Consider the following 18,876-nt stretch of genomic DNA (forward strand, 5'->3'; position numbering starts at 1 on the left):
AGCACGGGAACCCCCCAGGGCTGCTGCCTCAGCCCAAGACTCTTCCCTCTACACTCATGACTGCCTGTCCACCCATAACCTTCGCTACATTTTCAAATTCACAGATGACACAAACATCCTATGACTTATCAGGGGAAACAATGAATCACACTGCAGGCAGCTGGTGGACAAGACACTCACCTATGGGGAGGAAAACATTCTTGTCCTCAACAACCAAGGAGCTAATCCTGGGTTTCAGGAAGAAAGCTCCCCCTCTGCAACCTCTGTGGATTAAAGGTACTGAGGTGGAACAGGTCGACAGCTTCAGGTTTCTGGGCCTGCACATCACCACCAACCTGAGCTGGACGGTAAATCAGCCACTGTCAAGAAGGCACAGCAGCGGCTCGATTTCATCAGGTCACTGAAGAAAGCTGGCCTGAGCCATCAGCCTCTTACCCAGGCCTATAGAGGTCTTGTGGAGAGCGTCCTCACCAGAGGTATAACTGTGCGGTATGGAGACACCATGTTAAAGAAGAGAAAGGCTCTCCAGACCGCAGACAGGATCACAGGAACACAGCTCCCCTTCATGGACACTCTGTTCACCCTACACTGCAAGAAACAAACCTCAGGCCATTCTCAGACACTCACATCATCCTGGACACTCTCTGTTAAGTGAAGAAGCTCCACCAGCTAAGATACCACCGACCGCAGAGCATCAGAACAAACAGGAAGTGCTTCCACAACAGTTTCTTCCCAATGGCCATCAGACTACACACACACACACACACACACGCACGCACATGCACACATACTCCATACTTTTAATTGTGTGTATCTTTTTTATTTATTATTATGTGCATATTCTATATTGTATTTTTATTACTTTACTTATTTATTATGTGCATATCTTTATTGTATTTTTTATTACTTGACTGAGAGATCCGCACAAGAATTCCAATGCCCCTCTACACCTGCAAATAAAGTCTTGAATCTTTAATGTACTTTTACTTGTAACTGAGTATCTTTACACTCTTGTATTAGCAATGTTACTTGAGTGAAGATCTAAATACTTTTTCCACCACTGCTGTGCAAAGACAGAAAGGGGAAAGAGCGTAAACACAAGATGCTTTAATGAGAAACACCAAAGGTTCAGTTGGTCCTCTGGAGTAAACAGTAGAATGTCCTCATGATATTAGCCAACCTTTTCATTAGTGAAACTGAAAGGTTGTGAACTCTAAGAGGCAAATAGTAATAGGAAAACAAAGTAAAGGAGGGAAAACGGAGTTCAAGGTGATGATGGAACTATTTTTGTCTTCTTCTGCACAGCACCAGAAAACTTTACTTCGTCGTCTCAGAGCTAATTCTTTAATCACAACTTGATGTGGTAATTCAGTTGACAGACTGAACTTCGCTATTATCTGCCAGCTTCTCAAGCTTTAGACTTTAAACAGATTGTGTTACTGCAGTGTTTCTACTCCTGTGCCACATGGACATAAATAATGGATGTTTGAAAAGTCATTACAGGACTCTGGGATGCCAAGCAGGTTACTGAATGTACACTGCAGAAACTCATTGCGCTCCCGCAAAACACGAGGGAAGAGATGACTTAGCTGTCATTTTATGTGCTGATAAGAAGAAAACACTGTTTTGCCTTTTCTTTAACTACTAAAATGTATTTTACAAAGGAAAAAAAAGTCAGATTTGGGTAAATTGTGAATATTAAGAAGAGAGTGTTACAGGGACAGACAGGGAATGATAAAAAGGATCTGGACTGTTCAATCATTGTATTTTCATTTATTATTTGGCAACACATTACACATTATACTGTAGTTAATTTACAGTATTAGTCAACCATTATAATTTCTCTTATAATTTCTCTGTGCTTAGTTTGCATTACTGCAACTGTGTTTTTCTATATTGTAATTCATTATCTATTTATATAACAGTATCTAGTGATGTGTGCACACAGAAGTTATAGTTGCTGTTAGCTACATTAAAATACTTATATCTGCTTACAACTAAATTACAGTGTGTTTTAAACCATTTATTAAATGTCTGTATGCTGCTTATGAATATGGGGACTTGAAGTAAAGTGTTACCATTTCTTTGATTAATGATCCACTTAAAGGCCTGTCCAATTGGCAAAAATGAAATTGTGCATCAAGACTCTTTGTAAAGTCGTAATCATGACATGAAAAGAAAATTAATCACTGAAAAACACCCACAAAAAGAAAATAATCATGATAATCTACTTTAATTGCTTATTTTGACACATTTCCACACGTTCTTCTGCAACGGGATATTTTTCTCTCTGATAGACTGTTAACTCTATTATCAAATTTGTCCTGCCTTATTCCTCTCCGTTGTTCCATCCCCTTAGTGTCTTAATGATCACATTTTTCATGTTCATCCTTCTTATTTCCATTTTCCCTCCTTGCTTGTCTCTTCTAGTCATGCATCTCTTGTCTACTCTTCTGGTGAATATAATTCTCTTCCTTGTTGTTCTCTCTGGTCCCAGGCTTTCATTGACTACTGTCGGTGAGACTCAATTAAAGCAAGGGGAAAAAAAATAATAATAAGATTAACAACACACACTTTTACCCACAATGCCCAGGGGGCTCAATTTATCTTGAGGAATGCTCAGCCTAAGAAAAAACTGTGATTGACACCTCTAACCTTCATTGGGATGTAATCTTCATCTTTAGCACTCAGAGATCTAATTAATTAGGGGGAATCTCATTTCCTCACTAATGCAACTGGACAGAGGCATGATAGAGGAGGGAGAGAAGGGAGGAGGAGGAGGAGGTGGAGGAAGAGGAGGAGGATGCTGAGGAGAGGAAGGATTGAGAAGGAGGGGGAGAGAAAGGGGTACCGTATTTCATCAATGCCTGTGAATGCTGTCCACCTTGTTCATTTCGAGGAAGAACAAGCAAACGTGAGGTGGTTGGGTTCACACCAACTACAGTGTATTGATTACAACTGCCAGAACTCTGGCTACTGGCCATCACATAAAGAGGCAGTACTCTTTATAATGGGATCTCTTGGTAATGTACTCAAGCGTTTCACTTTCTTTTCTGTACTTCTTCCTGTGTTAAAGACATCATCTATGTGTGAGGAAGGGTTATCTGATTGTATATCATATCATTTATGAGACAAGAAGCAAATATCAGGCAGAGAAACACACACTTGAATTAAAACAGGAAAATTACTTAGATGCATCTATTTACTTTCAACTCTGTTGAATTCTGCAGGAAGCCTAGTTTTCCTATTCAAACTGATAAACCCTTCACCTGTTGTTTTCACGAGTGTCACCGTAACGGCAGCCTTAAAGATCCCCTTTAGAGATGTATTAAGAAATATAAAAATACTCTGCTTGGAAAAATAATCTGTTTCTGATATAGTTTTTCCACAAAAAAAGAATAATTAACACATTAAAGTGGCAATCTTGAAGATCTCTGAAGATTTTCATTTAAATAAATGTCTGTTAAGCCACTATCTATCACCAAATGAGGTAAAACAGTGGTGATTGAGCCTATAGCCCACTGATGAAAGCCCTTGCATTTGTAGTATTATCAAAGAGTATGATAATTACAAACCGGGTGTTGGCGGCGACTTTCCCACCATGCATTCAAATTAGCAGAGCTAACGCAACAGACTCTTCATTCGTTTGTGTGTGAAGCGGCTTATTTATTCTTTTTACTCACAAAGCTTTTATTGCACATTCAGTAACTGTCTCTCCTGTGCTGCGCTGTGTGTGCAGCACACACATGGAGGGCTGAACCCCGTCCCTTGGTGCTCCTCAGAGCAGAGGAGAGGAGACAAAGTAGTGTGGCCATAAATGACATAAATTAGCTACATAACATAAATAAACAGTCTCTGCTGTGTTTTGCTGTCATTTATGGTCGCACTATATCCTCTCCTCTCCACTGCTCTCTTGTGTTTCAGCGAGGGCTCCTTGTGTGTGTGTATGTGTGTGTGTGTGTGTGTGTGTATATGCTACAGAAGAGGACATTGAACCAGGTGAAATACTCGAGTTGACGACAACTACACTCGTTACGTTACTGTAAGTGCGATAAAAGCTTTGCGAGTAAAAAGCCAATAAGAGTGATTTATTCATGTTATCCGTGCAAAAGAACAACACATCTGCAAGTACTGCTTATTGCACACGGTGCTGCCGAAGACAACAAAATGGTGATCTTCGAGATTGCCGCTTTAAATTCCTTACAGCATCTACTCTTTCTTCCTCATTAAAAATGTATGAATATGTAAATATATTTCATCTCAAAGGTTTAACTGCTGGACACAAGATGTCTTCTACTTTACTTCAAGTCCATTCTCAGTGTTTGTGCACTGGAGGCTTCAAGTTTCCACATCACACTTGTGTATATTGCCAGGTTTGGCTTCCAGAGTAGTTGTGATGTCAGAAATCATGCTTGTAGACCCCTAAAAATCTGATTTTCAATGAGCACAGAGAAACTTTCCACTTTCAGCGGAAGAATGTGAAAACAGCCCTCTAGTGTCAAAGATACATCATTCTCAGAAACAGCTAAAAAAGAATTTTTTTTAGTGTCAAACAAAACTGAGTGGTGGTTTAAATGTGACTTTGCCATCGGCCACTACAACGCACTGACTGTATTGCAAAGACTTGTACTTTCATCATATTGTATTCATCTATAAGTAATGGGCATAATTTCACAATAAAAGTCACATGTTCTTTGCATAATTTATTATTCTGATTATTTCAGTCTCAATGATCTCCATTCTTTATATACATTGTCTAAGGGTGCAAATGGATCACAAATGGTTTGGAACATATCACGGTTTTCAGTCACGGATAGGATCATGTTTCAGATCAGCAAGAAAAAAAAAGGGAGAGAAATATAACTTTGTTTTCCGTTTACTCTGTGAAACACTTAAAAAGCAAGGAACTTCTGCCCATTGTCTTAAATGAAAACAACATTCAAGATTTCAAATGTTTAAATAAAACCTTAAAATATATAAAATATTCAATACTTAATTCTTAAATTAAAGTGCAATATGAAGCATGATACCTTCTTCCTTTAAACATGGTAGTAAATGATCAACAGCCTGTGTCCACATCATCAAAACTTGGTGAGAACTTACAAACATGAACACACGTCTTGTCCCGTAGCTTAGCTTGTTGAACGAGCCACCCACCATACAAACATTCACCAGGGAAAAGTGCACCGCTAACATCAGTTGGCAGTTAGATAGCTAATTAGCTGCTCAGCTGCAGCACATTAAACAGCGTGTAAACATACCTGAAAAGGTCACTTCGGATGCTGGTTTGGTCATTGCTCTTCAAAACCCCTGTAAGCGAAACACTGTCTGTCCATGACTCGTAGCTACAGCACTTTGTTTACTGTGTCTCCAATGAGACATTCAATTTTGCAATTAAGTTCACATGCATGCGGAACCGTGGGGGGGGATCTGTACGAATCACGGATCAACTATGTTCTTTTACATCACTAACATAGTCCCCATCTGAGTTAATTTTGTTATATTGGGAGAAATATTTCAGAAATCGAGTGCACTGGAGACCAAAGCAACACATACACACACACACACAGGCAAACACATTATATCCACTAGCTAAATTAAAGGAGAAACACAAATCAATCTAAACCATCATTCTTTTTAATCATCACTAAAACTATCAATTTGCGGAACAAACATCTGTTACAAACCTCCCTTTATGCAAGAGCAAGATAAAAATTCATTGCAAGCTACTTCATACAGGACGCAACAGTGTATAGTAGTATTCCATATCGACTATTTTTGAAGGGTAAAAAGACCTATGAATATATTTCACACTGCTTGTAGTCTACAGTGGCTGTACAGTAGTTCATTTATATACACTGGCTGTATTTCATTTATGCACTGTAGGTCTTGATTCTCTCAGCTCTTGCAGATATACACTTCTGTATCTTTAAATTACTTCCACACAACTCTGAAGCTACCGATATGGGTGAAAAAACATTTCTCAGGCTGGTGAATACAAAGTGTCTTGGGTTTGTTGTTGTTGCTATGAATAAAATCGCTGTGCTGTTGCTACAAAAATTGTTCTACAGCCTTGCTACTGCCTCTGCACCCATGAACCTTCTCCAGTCTCACCTCTCCATTAAGCTTCCTACTGGAGATTGCATCTTAGCAGAAATCGAACCAGCACTTCACCCTTTCTCTGATCATTCGCCTTTCTTGTTGGCCACCGCACAAGCTGCCCTGCACCTCTTCACACCGACAACAGCTCTGGGTTTCCATGCCTCTCTCCTCCTCATCCACTCTGAGGGCCCGCACCTCTGTCCATACTTGCCTTCATCTCCTTCCAACCAGCTCATTTACTTGCACCTTTCCAATCTCCAAATCATAATAGGGGAATGAAAGGGAGTTTATAAACTGAAGTGCACATCAGATCTGCTGTAATGAAATCTTATCAATGTGTTCCCTGTGCTGTATTATTTGCATATAAATGACATAATATAATAACTCTCTCCGGCCTCTACCTGAGAGGAGTAAATATTTCTCTGTCTGCTTTGTCTCGTTGCTGTGACACGAGGAAACGAGACGCTAATTGAAGAGAGGAAAGCATCTTTATGTGACGACTGACATTCAATTATGTTTGGGGGATCAGATTAGGTGGTGGCCCTAGAAATGTTTGAAAACAACATTTTGCAGAGCGGCAACTCCGAAGGCAGCCGAGGATGTAATTTGAATGGCTGTTTGAGGCCCGTGCTGAATGGCTCTGCTCTGAATGGAATCACTACGCTATGACCTGCGAGTAATTGGATGTCCAGAGTGAAGTGTTGACAGAGAAGGGGGAGGTGAAGCTGACAGAAACAAAAAAAAAAAGAGATAGACAGTGAGGCAGGGAGACAAAGAGGAGAAATAACATAAAATGAAAATAAGCAAGAAAACAACACGATGAACAGGCACTGCGGGAGGGGGTCAATAAAGGGGGGGAAAGAATTACAACAATGAAAGCAGAGAAAATGAATGCAGTTTTCCTCAAGAGTGGAACCTGCCAAAGCTTCAGTTGTCATTCATCACAGCACACACAGGCGTGTAGCCACTCTGGCCACTGAGCCAAATAAGCCATTAGACAGGATAAGCTTTCTTATCAGCCAAACGCTGTCAGGAAGCACACCGCCAAGGTCACACCAAACAAACAGCAGGTCACTTTACTTACAGCCAACATTACATACTATACGACTGATCAGGGACAATTGTGTACATTCATCCATCTACCTGTCATTCTGAATAGTTAAGCATAACAGAGAGCAGATAATACAGTATAATGTAAACACATTTACACTTGTGCAGGCCACAGCAAAGTAGTCCTTAGTATACACAGCACACAACCAAAGATCATTTGCTGACAGATGATGAGTGCGGATCAACATAGAATATCACCCACCCTGTCAGCAGAGATTATTTCTTCATGTACACAATACAGCAGGCTGCAGACTTTAGCCTTGACTCAGACTGAAGAACAGAGCTTTTGTTTTGTTCCACGTGTAGATCTTTTTTCAACAGTGATCGTTAAGCACTACTTTTTCTATCTGAAAGTCACCTTCATGAAAAAAAAAAAAAAACATGTACTGTATTGGTTGTTAAAATGTGTTTTCTGTGTGACAGTATAAAATGGATTTAACAAGCGCTCACCGCAGATAGAGGGGGTAAAAGACAAAGACAACAAAATGAAAAAATAAGAAAACGTTAAGTTTTATCTACTTGAATATAAACATCACAACTCCCAACACACACACACACACACACACACACACACACACGCAGACAGACATCCATTTTATCTCCATGTAATTCACCTTTGTAGAACATGGAAGGGGATGGAGGGGTCGGCCGACTCCATCGATTGGCTATCCTTAGCAGTGACAGCTCCCAGATTGGCCAGAGAGCATTAGAGTCAGAAAGTCACACTGCCATTAGCAGTCTGTCCTCTCTGGTTACAGCCTGCCTGCACACGGACACTCCATAGACTAAAATAGATTACAATGATTGGTGTGTGTGTGTGTGTGTGGGCACAGACAGATGTCTGCTTCTGTGTGGATGTCTAGGAAATTTAATCACTCTATCACTGTAACTTATCAAATACATTCTGTATGAACTTAAAACTAATAACCTTAGCACTCTCCTTTCATTTTTCTTATTTAGTTTGAGTTGTTCATTCTATGAGCATCCCCTCCTCATGTCTGCATTAAGGAAAACTCACTGCGTGTGAGCGTGTCTCTGTCTGCACTGTTCAACTAGTATTCATCATGTCTCAAATGATGGTATAAATCAGAATGTATGAATCAATATTTTGTTTGCGTGTGTTCATTTGAAGATTCGTGCTCAATGCAAGCTACTGTACATAGCTTATTGCAAATGAATCACATTAGCATGATAACAAGTTGACCTGCGCATATTCAGCTGCGTCCACCTTCTTTTTTGATTCACATCTCTGCTCCTCCAGCTTGTGTTTGGACTGTAACAACTGGGTGTGGGGGGGTGCATGAAAGCACAGCTGACTGAGGAAACTAGGGTTAGATTGATAAATCAGCCAGCTAAGACATTGTGTTCTTCTTTAGTATGCACGATCAAGACAGGACAATATCTTCAGTCTGGACTAACATCTGTGATGACATTATGTTTTCTCCAAACAGCTGATTTTTCTCATTAACAAACTCGTTTTCACCAGCACACACTTGTGGATATAGACGCTGTAACACATACACACACAGGAATAAAACATAATTCAGTTCCATCTCTCAGAAAGATAACATAACACCCCGCACACTGCCTGTGTCAAGCTGCCATACGCTTGCCTTCACATAGAGCAAAGAGGGTGGAACGTGCTTATTAATATTGGCGCGAGATAGCGACCCTTTTCTGTCTCATTACCAGTCAAATTCCTTCTCTATTAGACCCCAATCAGAAACAATAAGTTAAAGTCTGGAAAGTCCTTCTACTTCCTATATTGACTTTTCTAATCCTATTAAACATTATCTACATGTGCAAAAAAGTAAAATAATTTGAACTCCAAGGTGCGGTACAAGCTACACTACGCAGTAGAAATATTCAGTTTTTTTGAGAAAAAAAAGGGTGTATGAGACTAAACAGTTTAATATGGACATTTTTGCAAAGTAGATTGACTTCTTCTTCTAACAGCGTTCTGATGATTGAGAGATTTTCATGTGCATCCGGTGCAAGATACTGTATGAGCACTCCTTCGTCTTTTCAGACTTATGAAAATGGCCTCATGCCCTAGTGATATTAGCTGTCAAAAATTACAGCCTGCCATTGATCCAGCACCGCCGTGTGTCAGAATAATATAAGACAGTGAGGAGAGACGTGTTTAAAGTAAAGTGAGGAGAAAAACAGAGAGCGGTGGAATAAATGTGCATATCAAGACAGGATTTTACACCTCAGAGAAAGCACTAGAGGGAAAATCAAACAAATCTCAATGTGACAAAATTGATTTTCCAATTTTCTCCGGATTACTTTCTGCTTCCCCGGGGCAGGTGAGGTGCCTATCCAAATACACTTAAGGTTCCACCTGAATTATGTCTGAGGAATTCAGAGAATGGAGGGGCAAAAGTTTGGCCATCTCTCCCTTTTTTCCCTCTTCTTCTCTTTTTATTTCTGTCTGTAACACTGCACAAATGTGCTGTACATGCTGTCCTCAAAAACTATATTCTGGATGGCAGATGGAATTGATGTGTGTCATGCCTTAGCCATATTTATGAGAACATGGTGAAGCGGCTGGGTTAAAATCTCTCCTGATCTAGAGGACAGTTTAAATCTTATGCCTTCTGCACGTCCATCTTGCTCTGCTGACTGTGCTTTTGAAGAAGTCTCTCTTTTTTGGCTGGACCAACCCTATAACTGTGGTTGTCCATGAGTGAGTGAGTGAGTGAGTGAGTGAGTGAGTGAGTGATGAAGTTACACCATTGGTCAGCTGGCCCAGTGTTGGAGTTTCCCCATTGGCTGTTGTTCTTTCAAAATGAATCAGTGTGAGATAATGGAAGTGGTGGACAGCAGCGTGACACAGAGTGAGCAAATATACTCATTCTGATGCTCTGAGCTCTGACGTTAAATGCAGCAAAGTCGACTAAACTCCTGTTTAAACAGAAACGTACCAGCATCTCTACTTCTCCTCCTCTACTGTCCAGTGTGATCGACTCTCTGGCTGGCAGCGCTGTCAGCTGCCGGCAGGAGAGACAACTCCGTGGTGTGTTTGGATTTTATAACTGAACTAATACCAGGACGCAAACTTTTATTTCTCTGACGTTTTCACATCACAAACGATGAACAACAGCATTAAAACACGAGTCTTGCAGGTAAAACATGAGACTCGTGTAGCTGTTATATCAGTTTAGTGTGGGGTAGCTGCTCTGCAGATGCCCTTGATTTGACTGCAACTGCGATAACTGGGAGGAGATAAGCCTCCTGAATTTGCACCCAAAATGCAGTCAAAACTTTCATTTACAATTTCAACCGCAGCCTCCATGATCATCGACCGGGAAAGAGGCAGAAAAAAGGTGCATAGAGGCATAATGGAGGGTTAAAGCACCCCAAATAACAATCACTGACAAAACACTCAATGCACAATGTCATGTGATGCTACTTCAGTACACTTTACCAGCAAATATTACTGGGACCACTACAGAAAATTGCAGATGAACATTTAATATCCAGGAATTTACATTACAGACACTCTCACTGACTATCCCTGTGACAAATTGGCCACAATTTCACACATTGACCATACATGGTCCAGTCATATACTAGATTTTGACCTAGTCTTGTTATTGAGATGCTGCACTGCAGCTGGACTGCTGCTAAAACCACTGAGGATGTTTTTGAAAAAAAGCTAGCACATTAATGAATCATGGAGCTGTAGGGATGAGGGGATAAATACAAGACTTGTAGATAAAACATAGCCAATCATACAAGGAGCTTCAGGCTTATATCACTTTTAGGTGGCCTTGTTTGCAATCATAATATAGTAATAATATAGAGGGCTACACTATTGCAGACATGATAAGTTATAGCTGTATGACTGTTTAGTAAAAAGAAATCATCATACTGGATTTCACTTCTTTTGCTTTGATAGCACTTGAAATGGAGGAGATTTCATGGACCTTGACACTTTGTGTGGAGTCTTTCACACAGGTATATAATCGACTCATTGCTTGAAATATTATAGAAAATCCTTTAACGCCGTGGTGTTCTGCTCATATCTTCATTTAAAGCTCAAAGAGACAGTCTACTGAACCTTCAAAAAAGATATTTTGACAGACAGATCTGTGTCCATTGACTTGCTGTAGAACACGTTTTCCATTATGGCACAGTAGAGGAAAAACCACTGATGCCAAGAAGGCCTTTCTAACAGCACTGATACCTCATGAAAAAGGAGGAAATAGACTAGAAAACCCACAGTCATCACAGTTTTTTTTACCCTTTTATGATCCTTTTGTATGGGATAGTGCACTGCATCACAGTAGGTAACGCCTGAACATGCACATCTCAGTTTTGCCTAACCGAAGGTCAAGCATGACTCCAGTGTGATTATATATATATAACATATAACTTGGGTCTCAGGTGTTGGTCACTCTGAGGGATTTACTGATAACTTCAAAAATTTATCAGCTTTGGGTAATAAAGTGACAGAAAGAATCTGTACCTTTTGCAGAGATTTATTGAGGCCTCAAACAGGCTGACAATTTGGCCATAAACCTCCATCAAAGGCATTCAACTGCATATTTGAACACCATCCTGTTAGAGACTGTAATAAATCTTGGCTGCAGACAAGTGGAGAGTTATCTTTTGAAATGTCCTGGAAGAGAAATTTCTCAAAAGTCTCGCATTTCCATTACAGAGGAGAAACCACAAAGACCAACATAGATCTCGATTCATTCAATCTCTCACTCAACTCACAAAACCGGCATTAACAGTGCTCACTGCATTGATTACATCTCATTTCATCATACTTTTAATCAATTATGCCTCTATTAAACAGTTTACTGTAGCTATGGGAGCGGCTCATCAAGGCAGTTAGCTGCCATGGTTCCAGCAGTTCCGGATGGGAGGTTTTCAGCCAGGCTTGTTGGACACCACCAGAGCCGACAGATGAGTGTGTTTCACCTCAATTAAACTATGCGCTAAGTGTCTGACAACAGCTAATATTCCTCTTCCACCAGCGAACCCAATCGATGTTCTGGCTTTCGTCACACTGCTGAAAAAGCAATCATCCCGTTGTCTCGCTCTGGTTAGAGGGGGAAATGGAGGGGCGCTCATCTCACTTATGCGCCTGCTTACTGAATTGCACCAGCGCTGCCCCATACAGACACACAAATACAGGTGCCCCAAAACGCTGTATCTATACATACACATGACATCCTACAATGTGCTTTCTTCACTCTGCTAACTGGGAGAATTGGTGACATGTGCAGAAAGAGTAGATGTACAAGCTTCCTCTCAGAAATGCCTACTGCTTATGACAAGAGCTCCAATTGGAAAAGAACCAGCACTCCATCCAGTTAAACACACACATGCACACGTCAACCCACCTCTCTGTCAAGTAACGTAGGGGAGATGACGGTGACAATGTCGCCTCTTTCTGCATCAATGTAGAACATGTTCGGGGAGGGTTTATCGGGCGACTGCCTGACGATGTTGTAGCGCAATGCGGCGTTATCTGTGGCGGGGTCGTCTGCGTCGAACGCCGTCATTGTCATCACTGTGGTTCCTGGAGAAGACAGTGAAGAACAAGGTTGAGTCTGAACTCAAACATACTTCTCATGTTCAATATTTGTGTGTGAGAGAGAGAGAGCTAAATGATGGTTTTGTAAATAAAATATTTTTACTGGAGTGAAACACAATTGAAGAAGCTACATGAAGATTTGTTTTAGTTTTCTCAGTCCTTGCTCAGATGGGATGTTTTTGCTCTGGGGTTGATGAGTTAACAGTAAAAGGATTAGGTTCAATTCAATGTCTAAAGTGTTGCATTTCTGAGTGTGTAACCAAAATGCTAAGGAAAAAAGCTTTTGAATAAATCTCAAATAGTGCGGCTGTTGAGTCTAGATTGTGGTGTACATGATATTTCTTACATATTACAAATCAATATGTATTGTGTTCTGGCTTCTAAAATTGGAGCAATCATGAGAAATGCAATTTCAAACTTCTGCTGCCCAGACAGCTGCTTAAAAAGTTAGCTTTTCCTATTAATGTGTTTTCTCCCTCGTGTCAGCTCTAACAGCAGGGTGCATTTTATTTGGTAATGGGAACAAAAATGGAAATCCTGCCTGCTGCAGCTGAGCTGAAATAGGAGGCAATCCTTGACACACCCTCAACCCTCACTCTCTTGTCAGTGATGAGATACACTCGCAGCAATTCAGCAGGACACACACTCAATCCACTACATGCACGGAAATGCACATGCACGTATGTACACATTTGTGAAGGCAAATGCACAGATAAGTGCATCCATGCGTGCATGCACACACACAAATATAGACCACTTTAGGTGGTGTCTCTTCTGAGTAGTGTTTTCTATTTCTCCAGTGCAGTAAAAGTGTCTATAAACTATATCTCCATCCAGTGCTTCATGTTCTTGCTGTCATCAATTTGCAGTCAAACTGGTTAAAATATCATCTGCTTAGTACCTCTTCGATTTGTTTAAGCTTTAGGTTTGACTCATTCTAAGAGAAGTGGTGACTGCATTCTGATAAAGTGATGTATTTGGGATACAGATGGATATTTCTGTCATTCTGAAATGACACGACTAATCAATGAGGGTGATGATGCAACAATAGCCGCGAATTAAAAAAAAAACGAACAAACAAAAAGAACACCTTACCTTTAAAATTATTTCCTTTTCTGAAACTATTAAACCCAATCAAGTTTCATGTACAGTATTTTCTGGCACAAAAGCCTTTGTGATTCTCATTTGACCCACATATTCTCCTAAGCACCAAATATCAGCACTGCTTAACATGCTTCATAAACATCAATCTCTTTTCATGCTTCTTCTTAATACCCAACAGTACTTTGCCACAGTACATTAGCCAAACTAGTCAAATAAGACAAAAAAGGGCTGCTAGAAAATATGCAGTCTACATTAAATAACTGTGGCTTAATACCAAACGTCTTTAGTCCAGCTGAAGGTAATGGGGGGCAGAGAAGTGTGGGTTTTATCCCCTTGGCATTTGCACTTCAAGGTGAACCATTAATGGTTAAGTAAACCAGTAATCCTTCCTGTGCAGAATAATTACACAGTCCCATCTCCTTCATTACCTATACTCTGTTCCACTTCGCACCTCAAAAGCCACACTATTTGAGATGACTCAGTGAGCGTGCGCACAAACACACACGGGCGCACAGTCATCCACGCACACTTTTGCACACTGACACCACACCAACCGGCAGCGAATTAGAGTGTTAAAACAATGACTAAATTGGTTATCCTGAACAGATCTCAGTGAATTATGTTCTCATTTTGCTGGCAAACCAGGGTCTATTGAACGTAAAACAATCATATTACATGTTTTATGTGTTATCAGAGACAAGCTGACCCTCTCAATCCTTACTGTCTTCATCAGATACCATAATTCCACTCACAAATGAGCATCGTGTAACCAATAAGCATTTGTCAGTCCCTACAACACGGCCATCAGAATCAGTCAACTTATATGATAAACATCTAGCATTCTCTAATGGGACAATGGGGGTGCATATAATTCTAACGCTGACGTCCGTTGCGTTTAATCATAAAGTGGTATCATGTGGGTGGCCTCGGGGAAGACTCATTGCCCTCTCTTATCAGCTTTATCCTCTGGCAGGAGCCAGGGTTCAATCAATCTTAACTGCATTGGATGGTTATACAGAGGGATGGATGTGAATACACAGGACTGCCATTGCCTAGCTATCACTGGGACCCATCTGCTGCTCTGCTGCTCCGGCTCAGACCGGATAAGAGAAATAAATAGAGATGGAGATGGTAGAGAGTTTGTAAACTATCAAGTTACTGTGTAATGAGGTGCATATGTGAGGTGCTCACATATGTGCAGAGTTAAACACCAAAAAGCAGAGAGAGAAGGGTTATGTGGTAAAAGATCACCAATTCACACATGAAAGGACAATGATTGACACACTAAAAAGAAAGTACACACAGATACACATGTTGTGGATTGATTTCATCACACAGGCTGGTGGGACACGGCTGTGTTGCCTACAGCTAACTCCTATATCTTTCTGAAACACCAAGGGAAATCAGTGGGGGCCGGCAGATCTGCGGGTGCCACTAGGGATCTGACACAGTGTGAAAAGCCAAGATGAAGCAAGAGAACATAGACAAGATAGAAATAAGGGTAAACGTGATGCTAGTGTATGTTTGAGTCAGCTGCGTGTGTGTGTGTGTGTGTGTGCATGCTATCAATGCGTCATAGTGTATCCGCATGTGTGTAAGCGATTGAAATTTCATCTCAAATTATTCAACCTGTACAATGGCTATTCCAAAACCTGAAATGGGATTCATATTAATCAGACTAAAGTGACTAAGAAAGACCAAAAGCTGACCCATTCTATTCTCAAGTGTGAATGGGATCAAAGGAAGTTCAAAGATGAATCATCTTATGCAATACCAATACTGCTGGGATACATGACAATGAATTACAAGTACATATTCCTAAGAAGCAGATAAATGTATGTGAAAATGTTTGAGTGAAATCCACAAGGTGAGTAGAAGGAGAATTAGAAACTGCTGTCACTGAACATTTGATGAACCTGCAACAGATTCACAGCACTATTTTGGGCTCTTAACAGATACATTTTGTTTGTCAATATTTACTATGTAGCCATGCTGTGGTTTTAGAATAATGAAATGACAGAAATGTCATTGATGTTGTGGCAAAGTTAAAAAAAAAAAAATTGTGTCAATTTTTATTTAAGCGAGTTTAGCTGTGCAAAATATGAGAGGCCGAAGTGGAAATTTTTACAAATACCCGCTCAACCTGATTTATCATTCTCGACTGAGCCCTGCTGCAGAGAAAATTGTGTCTAAAATTGAAGTCATTTGGTTCGTCTTCAGTTATAGTTCAGACACTGTACACACTTTAGTGATAGCAGCGAAGAGTATTGCAGCAATTTAAAAGATGTATGTAAAGTCAATTTGCAGGAGCTCTCCGTTCAGCACCACACTCAGACCAGTAATGCAAAAATGTATTATTTTTCACATTATTTTACCACACTGCTTTCCTCAGAGGCCTTTTGCTTGAAATTGTATTATTTTTTTTACTTTTAGTGGCAGGTCCTGCAAATAAACTCAAATGCAGCTCATTTGTGTGACTGAATACCCTGTTAATTTGGAAAAAAAACAAACAAAACAAAAAAAATGGGATGATGCAGGACTTTGTGCCCCTGATGCAAATTTGTAGTAGGCTTATTAAGTATCCCTTTGTTTATTTTTTTCATCCATCAAATTTACATCAAAATAGCATGTAAATAAAGTGCTGTTCTTCTCAAACTACCTAGTTTTGGTCCCAAACTAATATAGCCTAATGCAGAGGCTCCTGACATGGGAGTCATGACACCCCAGAAGGTCTCATAAGTCTGAGGGGGGATTAACCATTGAGCATATTTTTTCTATTTTCTCTTATTCCTGCTTTTCTGTGAAATAATGGAGTGTGTTACCTCCCCGAGCCTTTGAAACTAAAATTAAAATGTGCAATTGCTTTCTTCCACAGAAGACATTTTGACATGTCACAGTGGGAAAACCACATGTGTAAATAATGAAAAGAATGATGTCTGAATTCAATTAACTGCTTCAGTTTTAGGGTCCTGGTATTGTGCATGTTGGCTCACTGTCACACTGTCGTGGCACTTGAAGAGAAGGGGCCATTGTTAATGTTATTAGTTCCACATGTGCTTTCATACTATGACAAGTCAAATTGTGTGTTGTGAAAAAGGCTTGTCTAAGAGGGAAATACATGATTTTTGCAACTGGTGATGAAACTGAGACTCTACTCAAATATCTTTGCATGATTTCCAGTTCAAAAAATTCCTTATTTAACTCATACTGCCCCTTTACGCAGCCCCTCAGTTCAGCCTCTGTCTGAAATAGGCTGTTTAACTCCTGTCTCTATAAGCCCCCGCCTCCTGATGACTACACTCTGTTCTGATTGGCCAACTCTTGGAACCTGCCCCTCGGGAGACTTCCGCCACCTTTGGAGGCTACGTCAACAAACCATGCAACAAACTATAGTAGTAGGATTTCACTATTTTTTCACATTCTTCACTCGAAATGTCAATTTCTCAGACACATCCGTACGTTCGGTCCAAAATCCAGTCTGAAATATGAGAGTGCAAACACTCTCGCAACAACTTCAGCAAACAAACAAAGGCTGTTTATGGACATGTGTGATGAGCTGACGTCAGCTCATTGGCAAGGTAGAAAAAACAGTTGCAAACAAAGCTTTTAGAAGGCTGAAACCTTGGCTTTTGACTTGCAGGGAACATTTCTACATACGTTAACCTCAAGTTTTGGAACTTTGACCAACATAGATATCGGACATCATAACAATATATAGATAACAGAAAAATCACAAAAATCATAATATGTCCCCTTTAAAGGGTCACAGGACAAAAACATTGTAAACTATTCGTCTTATGTCTTGTTTCCACAGATATCTTATTTTTCAAATCTGAAACCAATTCTGATGCCAGTGGTCAAAATCAATAGGGATAGACATTTAAATGAAAGAGAATAATTAAATTGTTGTTTGCTTACTCAACAAAAGGAGATTTATTGCACTTTTCAGCACACTTTATTGTTGAAACAACGATTCAGGAGAACACTTACAGAAGTAGCATGTGCTTCTGTCTTGGGATTTTCATTTTTTGTCGACCCATTTATTCCCACTAGTGTCTAAAATTTCTGGGTCCTATTGAGCTGGAAATACATACATTCATGTTTATTAAGTAGTAAGATGATAGTTGTGAAATTAGTGCTTGTATATTGGTGAAGCAGCTGTCAGCAGCAGGGCTATCTATTTGACTGAATGCTGCATTGTACTCTACTTGTCAGTGCTGTTTGCCTCAGTATTGTTACAACTACACTATCTACCCGGGACTTGGATGTTGGCCTGTCTGTTTGCCTCTGTGTCTTTTGTCAAACTCACTCTCTTGTCATTTCACAGAGATGATTCTAAAGATCTGATTTTCTTTAGAGCAAATTATTTTACGCCTACACTTGAAAATGTGTCTTCTGTTGTAGTATTCTTTAAAGCTGTCTGACTTTAATCTTTCCAACTTCCCACTTTTTGCTTGTATGGTCTTTGTGCACCATGTCTTTGACCTTCAGTGATCAAATGATAAAAAAAAACTCTGTGTAACTGCTTCATCTCTGTCTCTGTCAGTGTGTGTGTATGTGTGTCTGTTGTATATTTGATCTGCCACACACTACACTGTAGATTGTTCTCTGCCTGTCTGAACACACATTTTTTACATTCCTCTATCCCATCAAACTGATTTGTATACCTTTATTTCTTAACACATTATCAGCACTGCACTGCCTGTTTGCCAGCTTATTCATTCCATGGGACTTCACCTCTTTGTCTGCTTACCTGCCCGGTTGCCTGCCTGTGTGGCACACTGCCATCCCTCTGCACTATCCACAAACCTCCATAAAGAATCTCCTGTTGAACAGACTGAAGACTCTGGACACTTTGTAATAACTGTGACTCACTGCCAAGTGTCAAAATGGAAGATTGGGCATCAAAAAAAAAAGAAAGAGGAAACAAGAAAAGACAAACACTTCATTCACTGTATACACAAAAATAGTTATTTTTATTTCCTCTGCTTTAAGAAATAGGTATT

General features: G+C 40.1%; 1 protein-coding gene across 4 annotated transcripts in view; it reads right to left on the reverse strand.

Moving 5' to 3' along the window:
• The window catches only part of cdh13 (cadherin 13, H-cadherin (heart)), a 356,169-nt gene that overhangs the window by 116,855 nt on the left and 220,438 nt on the right, over nucleotides 1-18,876 (reverse strand). For all 4 annotated transcript variants that reach the window (XM_042412902.1, XM_042412901.1, XM_042412904.1 and 1 more), the window contains one exon: nucleotides 12,573-12,751. In XM_042412902.1, the coding sequence (XP_042268836.1) occupies nucleotides 12,573-12,751 (179 nt within the window). The remainder of the gene's footprint in view (nucleotides 1-12,572; nucleotides 12,752-18,876) is intronic.

The sequence above is a fragment of the Thunnus maccoyii genome, chromosome 5, assembly GCF_910596095.1.
Source record: "Thunnus maccoyii chromosome 5, fThuMac1.1, whole genome shotgun sequence".
Lineage (NCBI taxonomy): Eukaryota > Metazoa > Chordata > Actinopteri > Scombriformes > Scombridae > Thunnus > Thunnus maccoyii.